This window comes from Rhodnius prolixus, unplaced genomic scaffold (assembly GCF_049639745.1).
Source record: "Rhodnius prolixus isolate KJV_2025 unplaced genomic scaffold, Rpr scaffold_10, whole genome shotgun sequence".
In the NCBI taxonomy this organism is placed as follows: domain Eukaryota; kingdom Metazoa; phylum Arthropoda; class Insecta; order Hemiptera; family Reduviidae; genus Rhodnius; species Rhodnius prolixus.
In genome coordinates this window covers 5,632,734-5,648,252 of record NW_027411615.1, presented here as the reverse complement: position 1 = coordinate 5,648,252, position 15,519 = coordinate 5,632,734, and the positions used below count along the sequence as shown (strand labels likewise).

Here is a 15,519-nt window from a genome sequence, read left to right as displayed (position 1 = left end):
AAGAAACAAGTGTTCGACTTCTTCTCTTGTGCTTGATTTAAATGTTAGTTTAAGTTTCCTGCCACATCTTTGTTTGGTGAGTTTTATTTACCATCATGAAAATTATTTTCTTCTCTAGTTAACTGGTATTTAGTACTTAGTTTCCTTTGTTATCTAGAAAATTGGTATGAATAAATTCTAATATAACAATTTTTCACGTGAATTTCCATTTCATTTCCGAGTAAAAATTATTTTTCTCCCTCTCCCTCGCGAGAATACTCAGAAAAAAAAAAAAGAAAAGATGAAACGTTATGCTGTTGTGGTTACATTCTGAGAAGTACAGATGAGTGGGTGAGTGAATACGAGTGACTCCTTTATACTCATGAATGAAACAGCATTACTCATAAGTATGTGAGCACGTGACGTAACACTACAAACCTATTACTACTCGCCCACCACTTTGTAAACTCATTTATCTGTTTGAGTTGGTTGTGAGTAGCAAGTGAGTTCGTTTAATATTTATTCTGATTTAATGTTTTGAAGCTTTACTTTCGTAGTTTAGAATTAAAATTATACGCTGATCATTTTTATTCATTAAGATTTCGCTGATAATATCTCAGTACAAATTCTAAGTGAAAAAGTGTCCTTTAAATTTTAATTTTGCTTGTTAGTTATTCATTTTACTAACTAAAGGCAGACAGCGGTACCTTTGGATTGACAATTTATAGAGGTAACCCCAACAGCTCTCCGGAGACTTTTAAAATGAATTTATCCATAAAAAAAATATTGTGAATGCTTTAGGTGATAGTGTTTTCTCATAGAATAAAGCTGTCGGTAAAGTATACACCTTACAGTGTGTACATTTTAAAGCTAAGATAAGTTACAGGCTGCCTATGGGGCTATATACTTAATTCAAAAATTGTTGTACACATCCAACATTATTTGCTGCTTTACGTGTTAGATTTCTTAAATATCCTATGGTTTTTCGTAAGGCTAGGATACCCGCAGAGACTTTCAAGTTACCTGAAATAGTGGCTGGTCCACATAACTTGTTTGGAAAAGCTGAAATTTGTTTTGTTTGATTACACCAAAACTAATTCAAGGATGAGTTATTTGATTTAGTTGTGCATAAATAATAGGGAAAAGTTTCGAAGAAATAGATACAGGTTTTTTCGAAAAATATATGAGACAAGTGTGAAAAATACGTTCATTAAATAAAATATTGTACAACTGATTAAGACATAGTATAGTTCATTACTCTGAAATGGTGTTTAGAGTGAAGCTTATGTCCCCGGCAGTGTCCATCATCGAATTTGCATGGAGAAAATATCTTTAATAAATGTAGATCTACGTTACGTGACGGACAATGTTTTAGTCCGAAAAATCGTTAGATCCGTTCTATAAAAGTGAAAGAAGACTATCTTGTTAAGGTTGGTCTGTCGCTAAGTCACTGGCAGTTCTTGGAGTACTTAAAAACCAAAGCAACCTATAAAAACTAGATTTTGAAAATTAGACTAGTTTCCAATGCTATTCCTATCGTAGTAAGCGAAAGAAAACAAGTCTACAGATGAAATTAGATTTTTTTTATATATAATTCTCACTTTAACTGTTTACTGACTACACAGAATGCTTAAAATACCTAATTATAAATTGCTTTAAAAATTTTTCCAGAAAACAATTAGTTTAGGAGGAGTTTTGGGGAACCTTTTGATATGTTTCATTCTAAATCTAGATAAAATGTTAACACCATTCATAATTTCTTTTTCATTAATAATAAATGAAAATGATTGTAAATTTACTAAATGATAAAATTACTAATTAATTTTCTAATAGCTACGCTTTAAACATTAGATTAGATGTTACCATTTAAACTTTAAAGAGAACCAGTAATACCAGCGTTTGTCTTAGAACCGTTTAAATTCAAAATTCCATTCTTATGACGAGTAACCACCTCTTCCGCATTGCTTTGATTGGAGAGGGAAGTGGAATTTTACGTCTGCGCAGTAGATCTTGTATGGAGTAAAGTGGACCGGTTTTTCATTTTAAATCTCCATTACAGGTATATCTTAACCAGTTTACTCAGCTGTAGCATATTAATAATAATAATAAAAATCTTATGTAATATTGTCATTATTATTTATATTATACGATAAATACTTCTTCTTTTTTAATCTATTACTTTCAGACAACATAAACAAAACGGTCAGTTAACTCGGAACAATGATAAATGAAGTAGAGTAATTAAAATTGTACAATGAAATGCCTTAACAAGGAGCGCACGCAACAACTCTGTACGACCTATTCATCCTACAACATATTTATATATACAGTTTATTTTTATTTTTTTGCGGACAGGATATCCTGGATTGCCTGAGTGGATACCGGTTTCCGCCTTAGCACCTGCCAGTATTCCGAGCCTCTTCCTGCCTGCCCTTTCAAGGACGTAGTTTTGTACTTATTTCTTTGGTTTTTTTCTGTTATTAGTAACAGCTCTTCCTCACCTCCGTCCACCCAATGATGTACTGTTAAAATCATTTTTAGAATCACTTCAAAAGAAAAATATGTTAGATTTTCACCATTTTCAGGTTATCTATTAACTTGGATTTCTGATAATTTATTTAATGGATCTCAAAGTTTGATTGGTGATTTCCACGTGGAGAAAATGGTCTAACCAATGCTTCAGGGATCTTGCGAGTACCCGATATAACAGAACTAACAATTGTTGGTCAATTTGCACAGAAAATCATTATTTTTGTATCCAATAATATTAAACATCTTAAATAATTGCGTTAGGAATTGATTTTCAACTGAGTAATGAAAGAGAAAATAAAAGTTCAAGATTAACTTCTAAGCATTTCTTCAAATTAAGCAAAATACCTTCTTGTTGATCATAAAAAGCACATTGTAGAAAAACCTTTAAAAATTCAAAATTATTCATTATCTGTTTTGTTTACAGGGCAGTGAAAGCTTTACAACAAGTTTTATATGTCGAGCCAAGCTTCCAAAGAGCCAATGAAGTTCATTTGCGGTTGGGGTTGATGTTCAAAGTGAACAATGATTGGGAATCTGCTCTCAAACATTTACAGTTAGCTTTAATTGATGCCAGCCCTTGCACATTTACAAAAATTGAAAGTAAGTTTCAGATTTTATTTAATTTTATTAATTGATTGTACAAAAATAAAAAAGAGATTTCGATATAGATTCACTAAAGAATTAACTTTTTGTAGACTAATAAACTATAGAATTTCACTATAATAATTATAGTCTAATATTGTACAAACCTTTTTAACAAGTTTTTCTTATTTACAGTCAAGTTTCATATAGCTCATCTGTATGAGGTACAGGGAAAATATAAATCAGCAAAGGAAAATTATGAACAACTACTGAAGGAAAAAGATCTTCCAATAAACCTTAAAGCTGATATCTGTCGTCAGTTAGGTGTGTATATTGCTGCTACGTGCGTAACAAGATAGTAATGTTCAGTTGGCTATTGAAAATCTTTCATTTTTTTTATAAAGATTCATGTAATATTGAGAAAACTGATTTTGATTTTTGGACTTACTGACTAGAGTTGGCTGTAAAACATTCCTCATCGTGCTCGCACGTTCTGGTCATAGTAGTCAAAAGAATCAGTAGAACGTTTGCCAGAAATGGTTCCAAATACCTGAACTCTTTTTATAGTTTAGAAAAATGTGCAGTCATTAGAACGTTTTTGTCTAGAAAGTCATACGATTGGTTGAAACAAACCCTTATTATAAAGGCAGTGGGAAAAGGCTCTTAGCTATTCACCAAATTTGCTCAACATATACCACTATGAATGTGTAAATTTGCACCTAAAATCTTGAACCAAGAGAAAGTCGAGTGAGTTTAAACTTCAGAAGTTTTGATTCGACAGATTATTCCTCCGCAATACATGAGAGAAAAAGTTGAATTTCTTTTTAAAAAATTTCCAAAAGTTATGTAGGTTGTCTTACCAACTTTCAGAAAAGTTTAGTAAAAAAGAATTAAGTTTGAATTAATGTGAAAATAGGTTTATTAGAATATTCATGTATGAATGCATATCCTACCAAACTAGCCCAAAATAACTTACATGGTTTACAGCTCGCAAAAAGGGATTATAAATTGCGAAATATTCATTTATTAATTTCTTTTAATTCCAGAATTCTTTTGTTTATATGTATATAAATATATATATTTAGAATTTCATTCATAGGCTCTATTCCTGGATGAATCTTGTACTTACCTATCCTTATAAATACTTGTCTTCTCAATAACTAAATGCTTCTAGTCGAATTTTTTTTTTCGCAGTTGCTAAATAATGGGTCTATTATTCATTTAATTTAGTGAAGAGGGTTCAAATTATTATCACGAGAGATTGGAAATTATTCAGCCTCCAATTTGTGCACTACTGCTAATTAGTAAAAAAAAAAAATTAATAGATTAAATAAACAATATTAATAATTATTGTTATAAATTTAAAAGTATACTCGTAATTAGTATAATTTTAGTCATCCTTGCTCTGTAACCTAAGAGAAACCTTCTTATGTACTGGTCAAACATCGTGGCGCGGTGGCCAATTTTAGTGGTAGTGATGAATATTTTTCTAATTATACTCCTCATAAAATTATATAAATTGCAGAAAAGTAATGGATAACTTACTTAAAACTTACAAGTGTTATAGTTGTAATCAACAACATATGTACATTACCTACAACTCCCAGTTATGGAAAGAATGTAATTAAGCATCATCATATAAAAGAATTATTTGTAAACAATTAAATTACAATATAACTTCTTTAATTTGTTTCTTAATTTTAAGAAACTCATTCAATCTAATATTCTAACTTTCAGTGACTTGCCTTTTCGTCTAGGTTTAGAGTTTATCTTGTGATCTTTTGCAATCTTTGTACCTTTTGATATTGAAACATTGCACACTTGAGGGAAGAGTTTTTACTTCCTTGTGTGGGAAATATCTGGTCTCTGTGAGCGAAAACTGCACTTCCCCAACTTGTAAATTATTTTATATAGCGTGAATAAATTTTCTAAAATAAATAAGCCCTGATCCAGTTTATATCACTCTAACTTGGATCATTATATTATTACCGCTGGCATTATCGACTTTTACAATTCTGCTTATTACATTTAAATGAAGTTACCTTTTTTTTAAATATTTTATTTTATTTTTTTCTTTTTACAGGATGGATGTACCATTGTGTTGATATTTTAGCTGATAAAAATACGAGAGAAAACCAGGCGATAGTTTGCTTGCAGAAATCTATTGAAGCTGATCCGAAATCTGGACAATCGCTTTATCTATTGGGCAGGTGTTTTGCCAGTGTTGGCAAAGTTCATGATGCTTTTGTTGCCTATAGGAATTCTGTAGAGAAGTCTGAAGGCAATGCAGATACATGGTGCTCCATTGGGTAATTTTTGTTTAATTTTTTTATAAGCTTCGCAAGTGCCTTAAGGCTGTAGTTTTGGTGATCTCATAAATCGTTTAATGTGAAATCTATCCCACTAATATCAAGAGTTCATAGGAACATTTTATTGTTTAGATTTTATTGATAAGTAGTACTTTTTATTAAGTAATCAACATTCACAGGAAAATCATAATTTCCTCTGATGTACAATTATTCTCATGCTTAATAAGCTTTGCTAAATTGACGAGAATAATTCCTCACTTATACGGAAATGTATGTGATATTACAACCTTAGATTAGACTCTGTTAAAATATAACATAGCCGGCATAAACTGCCATAGTATATATATACTTGGATTCCAACATACAAAATCTAAGTCACGTTTTAGTCAGATGCAATGCAAAGTTTAATTCAGATAATGACTGCTTCAGCCACTTTTTTTTTTTTGTATTTTATGGTACTAAATGAATTTCAAATTCAGAAAGTATAATACTCGTAAAAAAAAAAATTGCAGATATTAGCTCAGTGTTAAGATCATTGTGCTCTCACCGGAGATCACTACTTATACGAGTAATAACTGCTGCTCCTTACAGTTTTTATTCCTTGAAGTATCTTCCAGCTTACCGTTGACTATAATTTGAGAACAAAAGCAGACATTGCGCCGAGAAAGACCCTGAGGTACAAAGAACTAATATGTTGACACGTCTTAACTTAAAAAAATGAAAAAAAAAACTGTGAGTAAATATCTGCCCGAAAGTAAGGAATTACACTAAGGCAGGGTATTGGACAAAAAGGAATCCCGATCAGGCAGTTATTACTCGTATAAGTGACTCCGGTGAGAGCCCAATGTTCTTATGATGAGGAAAAGGTTTTACACTTCGTTAGGGCAGACAGTGGAAGCTCCTTATTCCGCCTCGTTTTCAAATTTCTTCTATTTTTGTTGCGTGAAGAAGGAAGAGAAATGTAAGAGTCCAGAGTGTGTCAAAATAGACAAGTAGTAATCGATTCTGCTTGAAATAGATTTACATTAAAAAATCTACGAGTATTATTTCAAATAAATAAAATCTAAATTCCTACTTTAAAAATTTTCAATTAAACTATTTAGTTCTCTAACTTAATAGTAATTAAACCTTTATTATTTCCTAGAGTGCTTTATCAGCAGCAGAATCAACCTATGGATGCGTTGCAAGCCTACATATGTGCTGTGCAATTAGATAAAAGTCACAGCGCTGCCTGGACTAATCTAGGTAAATGATGATTAAATACTATTTTTATCATTTGTTTTCATTACCTCATACATCATTTCCTATTATTTAATTTATTTTTCTGTTGTGGAAATAGGAATTCTTTACGAAAGTTGTAATCAGCCAAAAGATGCTTACGCTTGCTATGTAAATGCTACTCGTGTAGGAGAGAACAATAACAACAACAATCAAGAACCAGAAAGGAATAGTATAACCAGTATTTCTCCTAGGGTGTCTGTCGCCCATATGAACCCAAATCTTGCCCAAAGAATTCAGTTCCTGCAGACTCATTTGGGGAACGCACCAATGCCAAGCATAACCAGCAAGTAATTATTATTATTTATTCCGTGAAACATATTTTATGCTAGTTTATTGTTTAGATAAAAATGTTTTTTTTTTTTTCTTAAATAAATTTCAGGAGGAGGCAACTCCCTCCTATAGAAGAAGCATGGAATTTACCAATTTCTGCTGAAATGTCTTCAAGACAACAACAGCAGCAAACACAGTCCAATAGCCCAAGAATTAATAATTCACAACAATTTCAGAAATCGCAGGTAATTACTTATGGTGAAACTTCTTTTAATGCTGTAGTGACGTCTGCTAACAGGTCGCGAGTCAAGCCGCCCTTGACTAACATTTATGTGGCTCGGCCTGCAGCAATGATTTTCAACGATAGAGTTTGTTCAGTTAGTTTAGATTTAGTGTACAATCCGTCCTTGCTCTTGCCTAAAGATATGAAGCGATCAAGCAGAATTTGCAGTGACCACCACCACAACTTATATCTGATGAGCCTGCAGTGCCTAGCTTACAGGCGCATTATAAATCTTTCAACCATTCGGCCCTGATTAAGCAGAGTAGCCGTCATCTATGGCAACAGTCCTAGAATGAACTTAATTCGCTTTCCTTTGGCTCTTGATTACATCTATCTGCCTCGGTGTGGGACTGAGTTTAGTACCACACGAGCCTGAAATCAAAGAGCCTCCTAGATAGGTGGCCCTCGGCGTAGTTAGGATGGTGGATAGTGCGACCCTAAAATTGTAACCAGTTTTCATGGCCACAAAGAAATCTCTGAGACATTTAGTAAAAAAGAAGGAAGTGTTCATTTTAAAAGAGGATAAAACCATGGAAAAAGATAGGTATATTGTTATTTTTCTTTGCTCATTTTTAATATTTATTGTTTTAGAGTGGAAGTGTTAACAACGCAAATGGGCATCACCAGGTCTCACCTCAAGGCCCGCCGCCTCCATATCCTGCCCAGAGTACCCAGAACGCGCAAGCGAATAAGAGATTTAAGGTAAATATCTAATTTTAGTTTTTACAGCCAGTAAATAAATGTAAAGTAATCGTCTGTTTTTTCAAGCGGGGCTTAACGTCCAGTCATCAATAGGTGACGGGGTTATGAGGCGTAAGCTCATACTTGACTATAAACATTTTCTATTTTTCTAACAAATAAAATGTCATACGTGGGATTCTTGTGCAGGCGGGTGAGGAAGCTGTCTCAAGAGTAGTGACCCCATCAAACGGTAGAATAAGCACCACTCCCGGCACTAATCCTCCATATTATCTTAATCAACAGCAGCTTCAGATGTTGCAGTTTCTTCAGCAGAATGCTAGCAATCTCACCCCACAGCAGACGGTATTATTTCTTTATTTCAATTTAATTTAATTTTATTGTGAAACAGTAAAAATTATTTTAAATGTTTTTTTTTTTGTTTGAACAGAATGTTTTACAACAGCTTCAGCATCAGTACAGAATGATGCAACAACATCAACAACAGATGCGACTTCAACAACAGCAACAGCAGCAGCAACAACAACAACAACAACAACAACAACAACAGCAGCAAGCCCAAACACAACAGCAAAGAGCAGCTTCGGGAGCAGCACCACCTCAATTTTCTGGAAGTTACCATACGTCGGTCATTAAATCATATCCTCAACAGGTATACTTTTTACCTTTACTTGAAACTTAATTGTATGCACTTCCTTTATAAATAGTGCCATTTTTTTTTTTCTTTAAAGGGAACCGTATCACCGCAAAGTGAAAGTGGAGGAACATTTCCTGGTACCGCTTCCACAACTGTGCAGCCGTCAAACTTTCGCCCTGCTTCAACGTTTCAACCTTCTCAGTTTCCCTACAACCAGTCAACTCAAAATTTCAACCAGGTAATGTATCGGGTTAGTGGGAAAGAAAGGAAGAGAACCAGTTTTATATTTTTTTTTACTTTTCGTAATTGCCTTTACCGTACTTTCTTAGTTCAGGATGTAGCTGTGATAAATTCTGACAAATTAAAATTAGTAATCATAAAATTTACTCTTGAGTATAAGCTTGATGAGGTAATAAGCATTTACTAATGTTCAAGCTATTGGATGTAGTAAAAATTAGCGCCTTGAATATAATTATCCAAGTAGTCTGAGTTATATGCAACTTTTACTCGCTTAAACTACCTCTCTTTCACCTTCAGCGGTTTTAAAAAAAAATATCTTTATTGTTTTTTTATTTATTAAAACTGTCCGGTAGGACAGTTGTATAAGGGTTGATCATCAAAAACTGCACGAAAAAGCGTAACGTTGAAAAACACCCAACTTTGACAATTTTTTTCTCTTTTTCTATAAAAGATAAAATTCCCAAATTTTCTTTAAAATATAGGGCAAATCCTCCTTTATAACTGTAATTTTTTTGCAACAACCTAGATTTGATAGATATTGAGAAAAAAGATGCTCAAAATGAGCAAAAACGGCATTTTCAAAAAATGTTCTTGTTCTTGTTCTTCTTGTTCTTCTTCTTGTTGTTGTTGTTGTTACCTTTTTTGTAAACAACGTAGCGCCTAAACGCGTGAACCGATTTTCATGAATGAGATGTCATTCGATTTGGAATTTTATGTAGATGTGCCTTTTGGGGGTCGCGACGCTGTACATGGAATGGGAGAGGAGTTAGCCCCTTTTATGTAAGGCCCCCTCCAAAATTATTATCATTAATTACTCTGTAAATCTTAGCCCGATTTTGATAAAATTTGGTAGGATGACAGGGTTAGGGCTCCCCTACGTAACATTAAAGCGACGATCTGCTCTTACACTTGTTAAGGGGAAGTATATCAATCGTTTCAAATTATCGAAAAGTAAACCGATTGTCATGAATAAAGTGTCATTCGAATCGAAATTTTGTACAGATTTGCACTTTAAAAGTCTCGACGCTGTGCCTCATAAGGAGGGGAGTTTGCCCCACCCAAGTAAGGCCCTTTCTAAAACTATTATTACCAATATTTCTACAACGGTTAGTCCGATTTTGATAAAATTTAGTAAGAAGAAGTGGTTAAAGCTCCTCTACGTGGCTGTGAAGTGCCATCATGCTCTTACACCTACTAAGAGGAAGTATTGCAATCGTTAAAATTTTCAATGAGTGAACCGATTTTCATCAATGAATTGTAGTTCGATTCAAAATCTTTGCCTCTTTGCCTTTTAGGGAGAAGTACTGTAATCGCAGTTTAATTTTGCTATTTACGTACAAATTACCTTCCTATTTTATTCAAAACGCTTTCTCAAAAAAATTGTTATTGAGGATGGTTTGGGGACCGCAACTATAATCATTCTTTAAAAAGATCTGTCCAGTGGTAGTAACTCCAACTTAACACCTTTTCAGGTTATAATGATAAAATTAAATTTATTATTCCCAATTTTAATAAAATCTGAAAAGCAGATATGTAACTTTGCAAAACATACAAATAAGAAAATCTATCCAAAAGGTACAAAAATCTCTTTAACAAAAACTTACAGTTTAAAATGTTAAGTATAAGGGTTGATTAAACGCCAAAAGGTACACAAATCAGCAAGTACCCAACATTTCATTAATACTTCATTGATATTATTTTAAGTAATTTTACTACATTAATTTTCATTAATATTTTTTTGAATTTATTAGATGTCACAGACCCTTATGCTGGCCAGTTCATTCATTTTCTTTTTCTTTTATGATTTAAGTCGCGTCAACATCAAGGTTATTGGCGCCCGGAGCTTTTTTCAGTGCACTGCCGGCCTCCGGACAGTGTTCTCTCGTTACAGACAACTCTGTCCATCACCCGGACAGTGAGCTGTAAGAAGCTCTTAGAAAGAGAAAATCTAAGGGTCAGCAGCTGGATTCGAACCCGGAACCTCCACGTGGGAATCCAATATGCTAACCGCATAGCTAATCCCTTCCCTTTGTTCATTCATAATATTTTATTTTTTTGTTATAATTATGATAAAATGTACATTATATTTTCGTAATTAAATAGGTACTTTATTTTAGCTTTATTCCAAATTATTCTTCTGATTTATCTTTATTATGCTCTTTATTCTGAATAGTCACATATATCGTATGTATGTACATGCACGTTAAAGTAAAAAAAGACAAAGGCAGAGTCGGCTTCTATTTAAATTTGAATCACGGATTTAAAATAATATTTCAGTCTAGAATTCGTCTTTCCGAAGTATTTGTGAGCACAAATAACGCGTAGGTAATATCAAGTAAATTATTCAACAATAATTATTCATTTCTCAATTGTAATTTAATGTAGTCCCTCTAATTTTACTTATAGTAAAATACTGGAATAATTAGCTGTCCTAAAAATATGCATATCTTATTTATCTTATTACAGTCAATCTAAGTTAAATGGTGTTCTACTTGAACAAATATTTTGTAGATTAAAATAGCCAGCATAAGGGTCTGTGACATCTAATAAATTCAAAAAAATATTAATGAAAATTAATGTAGTAAAATTACTTAAAATAATATCAATGAAGTATTAATGAAATGTTGGGTACTTGCTGATTTGTGTACCTTTTGGCGTTTAATCAACCCTTATACTTAACATTTTAAACTGTAAGTTTTTGTTAAAGAGATCAGAACAGCACTCAGTTGTACTAAAAAAAGTTCCGTGCTGATTATTTGCCTGTCGAGTTTCAACTAGAATTGCACCTCTCCATCAAAATGAAAGAAAACACGCAAAAATTATTGGAGAAATTTCTATAATTTTTTTTCAAATGCCTCAGTTAGATTAGAATAATTATTAAAAGAAAGTACAAATATTTTCAATAATAAAATAAACTTAGATGGGTATTATTACCTTTAATGGAAATATCTTAGCTATGTAATGATTGGTTGTAATCTTCTTCGAACCAGTTGTTGGGTCCCTCAATGACACTATTCCTTGGGTTTGTAAAAAAAATCATTGCTTTCCAGTTTCAACTTCGTTAAAATTTTTAAATTCCACAATTTTAAATGACAAAGAATGTGTGCCGTGTGAAGAACTTATACTAAAGGTAATGTGAAGTAGCTATGCCTGGACTGTAGAGTGGATCTAAATCAATGCCATTTAATTCTTTGATTTCTTCTATAATACAGGAGTGTGGCCGAGATTTATTTTGATGAAACAAACCCTGTTTTCAAAGACCAAAGATAGATCATGCTAGACTGTTTATGTAGACCATTCCATGCAATGGTTGGCAGTAAAGGTTAGAATGCATGGGAAGTACTTGGAAGAAAACTCTTGAATTATGTCTTCGTAGTTCTTGAAAACGCACAATATCGTCTTTTTTCCTTCTTGCAGCTACCGTTTCCGATACGATATCTATCTATGGATTTTACTAACACTTAATTCTCATCGCATCCTAATTTTTTATTTAAAAAAAGCACCAGATACCGAGGCTATTTTTAAAAAGTTTAATGAATCTATTACTTTCAACTAGTTCAGCGATTTGGTCAGATATACATAAGTTCTTTCGGCTCTATCCTATATCTCCTTTTTACCTTTCTCATAGTATGGAGGTGGCGGCTAACATTATCTTCAGAAACTACCAGTTCTGCAGCAACCGCTCGAGATACTAGCGGTTGGATTTGACTTGACAGCTTCCCGCTTCAGCAAACTCATGTGCTGGCCGCCTTGAACTTATCTTCTTTCTAAGGTCGTATTATTACAATTAAATCTTGAAACCAGGACGACGGATCAAGAGTTAATAAAAAATTATGGATATACATATATCGATTATCGTGGTTTGATAAAAATGTTTACCAATGCTATTTGATTTAAGCGATATTCCGGGTAGTCACTGGTGATGAATATAATTTAGTTATTATACAATCGGAAGGATAAGGATAGGTTTAAGCCCTTACGTAGTTGAACTTCTTAAGTTAGGAAGAAGATTTGGTTTTCTTTCTTGGCAAAGAGATCGTGTCAGATTTTAGATATCGAGTTTTTTCACTCGGAAAACTTAGCTGAGGGTATCCGAATGAAAAAAAAAGGTTTAGACGATGATCTGGTCGTGCGCATATGAACACAGAGCATATGAGCTCAAAAACTAAAAACCCCAAGGGATGTAAATGGCACTTCGGGAAGTGCGGAGGTTTGGGATATTAAAGGCTTGCCTCAAATGTGTAATGTTTGGCAATTATAAGTTTTTACCACCTCTAAATTTTCCTTTAAATAAATGTCTTACTTATATTTCGGCTTTGCTGGAAATTTGAAAATAAAGAATTGTCATTTACCCAAATGAGAATCGAGATGGTTCGTGAGAGTGTTTCTGCTTTGCATCATTTAATTCAGTCTGTTTAAGTTGCTCGTTCTCATTGGCCAACGTAGAAACTGTTGGTTTTTGTCAGGGAATTTAAATCACCTTCTAATTTACTTTACTCTGAGAGCATTTATTTATTTATTTGTTCTAATGTAAGTAAACGTTTAATTAGCTTTCTCTAAATTTAGGGTGTAGTAGGAGCATACTCTCAAAATTGGCGAGCGAATTTTAATGCTCTCTGATAAAACTGCAACCCTAATTATTATTCACGTAGAATAATATACATGTAGACAAAATTTCAGTATTTGAATTCTTATTTTACATTCATTTTCAGTCGTATCCCCAGTAAGTGTTCAGATTTGTGCTAAACCTACGATAAAGCATTCTCTAATCTCTCTCTTTTTTAATGTACATGAAACGTATACATTATTTAATGGAGGATATTGTGTTTGTTTTGTTGAAATAGGTTACCAGTGCAACGACTAGTAGCAATGATGTAGTCAGTGTTAGCGACCAGGAACTACAAGCTTTACTTTCACAAAAAGACATAGCAACTTCACTGGCAGAAGATCTTTTAAAACATTTTGGATCACCGGCTCCGTCAGATGAATTAGACACAAAGGAAGATATCAAAACAATAGGTTAGCAAAGTTGATTAATGAATTTAAGTAATCTAACTCAGTAAAAAAATGAATGTGCTTGTAATATCAAACTTTTAATTGGAAAAATAATTTTAAATAATTTTTAGGTGACCATCAAAGTAGTTTTTCAAATGGCAAACCACCAACAACAACGCCTGCATCTGTTATTACAAGGCATAGAGATTCATCGAACAGCTCTAGACCTGGATCAGGTATTATTTATAATTGGCTTTCCTTTAGTTGCTCTAAACTTATTGTGTAGGCATTGTAAATTTGGATTTTGTTTGAGTGATAAGAATACTTCCTGCAATGAACATAGAAAAAAATATTTAAATTAGTCACGTCACATTTACTCTTCTCTTATTACAAAAAATCCGCTGCTATTATGCACTAAAACCGTGGCTATTTAAAACCGTGCCAAATAAAAATAATATATCAAAGAGATCGTTTCATTATAAAGGCAGATGCTCTATACTTTTTAACACTTGAGACATTTGCAATTCCCTCTCTCTCTAAGTTCATTTCTAATCGTAGCGATTCTACCAAATCCTAATTGAAGAATTGATTGTGCAGAAACAAAAAACTTTAAATGTGCTACCATTATTCCTGAAAATTAAAACCGGCATCTTAATGAAGGATTAATCTTTGTATTTAAAAGGAGAAAATAAGATTCAAGGTTGAGCTTAATGTAATTTTTAGGAGAAATTGAACAAAAGCGGGATATTATTGCTCTGGAAGTGCTCTGCTCATTGAAGGGCATCTCTGTTTGTTGGTTGCGTTTAACTCAACTCTCTGCCTAGTACGGCAATGAAAGCAGACATTCTTTCATATAGGTACTGTCAAAAACAATTGTATGTAATCTTTTGAACGCAGATGAAAAATTTGTAGAATTGCATTTAAACAAACGACAAAGAATTTTAAATTAGATAGAATGAACATTTTTACTAAATATTTTACCTCTAAAACAATCCACTATAATTATAAACAAAAATTTATTCAGAATTTAAATATTTTATAAACTTTTTATTTCAGCCAATAGCATTAAATCTGAAATAGATACAAAAATTGACTCTATAGACAATAAAAAAATCCATATAGGAAATCTGCTGGATGTCCAACCAGATGTTGAATTTTCTATTGATATGGATTCAAAAACTATTATTGAAGCTTGCAAGTAAGTTGGAACGTTTAATTATATATTTTCAATTAATACTTTTTTGAGGAACTTTTATACTTGAAGTATAATTTTAGAAATTAAAACTATTAGGCTATATTTCATTTGGTTTTTAATGGAAAAGCTTTAAAGGATATGAGTATTGGCTTTTTCATACTTATCGTGCCAAAATTAATCTTCTGGTAACGTTTTTGTGAGAATTTCATGTTATTCTTATAATAAAAAGGGGCCGCGGACTCGGAGGAGTTCCCAGTTGTAATGTAGTCAGCGACCATGACGAACCACCTTCACCGCCTCCTCCGCCTTCAACTATTCTCTCCAAAGAACAACTGCTTCCTCCTACACCTAGTGTCTATCTTGAAAATAAGAAAGATGCTTTCAGTCCACAATTACAAGAATTCTGCCTTAAACATCCAATAGCTGTTATTAGAGGATTAGCTGCAGCATTAAAATTAGGTAAACTTTTTAACAAATTATAGAACACTGTAAATAGAGTAGTCTTAATTTCTATTGT

The 15,519-nt window shown here is 32.8% G+C and overlaps 1 protein-coding gene across 6 annotated transcripts in view; it reads left to right on the top strand.

Moving 5' to 3' along the window:
* Utx (Utx histone demethylase) overlaps positions 1-15,519 on the top strand; it is a 114,341-nt gene that overhangs the window by 95,289 nt on the left and 3,533 nt on the right. For 4 of the 6 annotated variants that reach the window (XM_074133815.1, XM_074133817.1, XM_074133818.1 and 1 more), the window contains 14 exons: positions 2,936-3,111; positions 3,289-3,417; positions 5,177-5,402; positions 6,547-6,647; positions 6,742-6,970; positions 7,063-7,198; positions 7,828-7,938; positions 8,125-8,280; positions 8,366-8,587; positions 8,667-8,810; positions 13,657-13,831; positions 13,939-14,043; positions 14,864-15,005; positions 15,232-15,461. In XM_074133815.1, the coding sequence (XP_073989916.1) occupies positions 2,936-3,111; positions 3,289-3,417; positions 5,177-5,402; positions 6,547-6,647; positions 6,742-6,970; positions 7,063-7,198; positions 7,828-7,938; positions 8,125-8,280; positions 8,366-8,587; positions 8,667-8,810; positions 13,657-13,831; positions 13,939-14,043; positions 14,864-15,005; positions 15,232-15,461 (2,282 nt within the window). Of the gene's footprint in view, positions 1-58; positions 77-484; positions 710-2,935; positions 3,112-3,288; positions 3,418-5,176; positions 5,403-6,546; positions 6,648-6,741; positions 6,971-7,062; positions 7,199-7,827; positions 7,939-8,124; positions 8,281-8,365; positions 8,588-8,666; positions 8,811-13,656; positions 13,832-13,938; positions 14,044-14,863; positions 15,006-15,231; positions 15,462-15,519 lie in introns of those variants that run through there. The other 2 variants (XM_074133820.1, XM_074133821.1) reach the window with 2 other exon arrangements.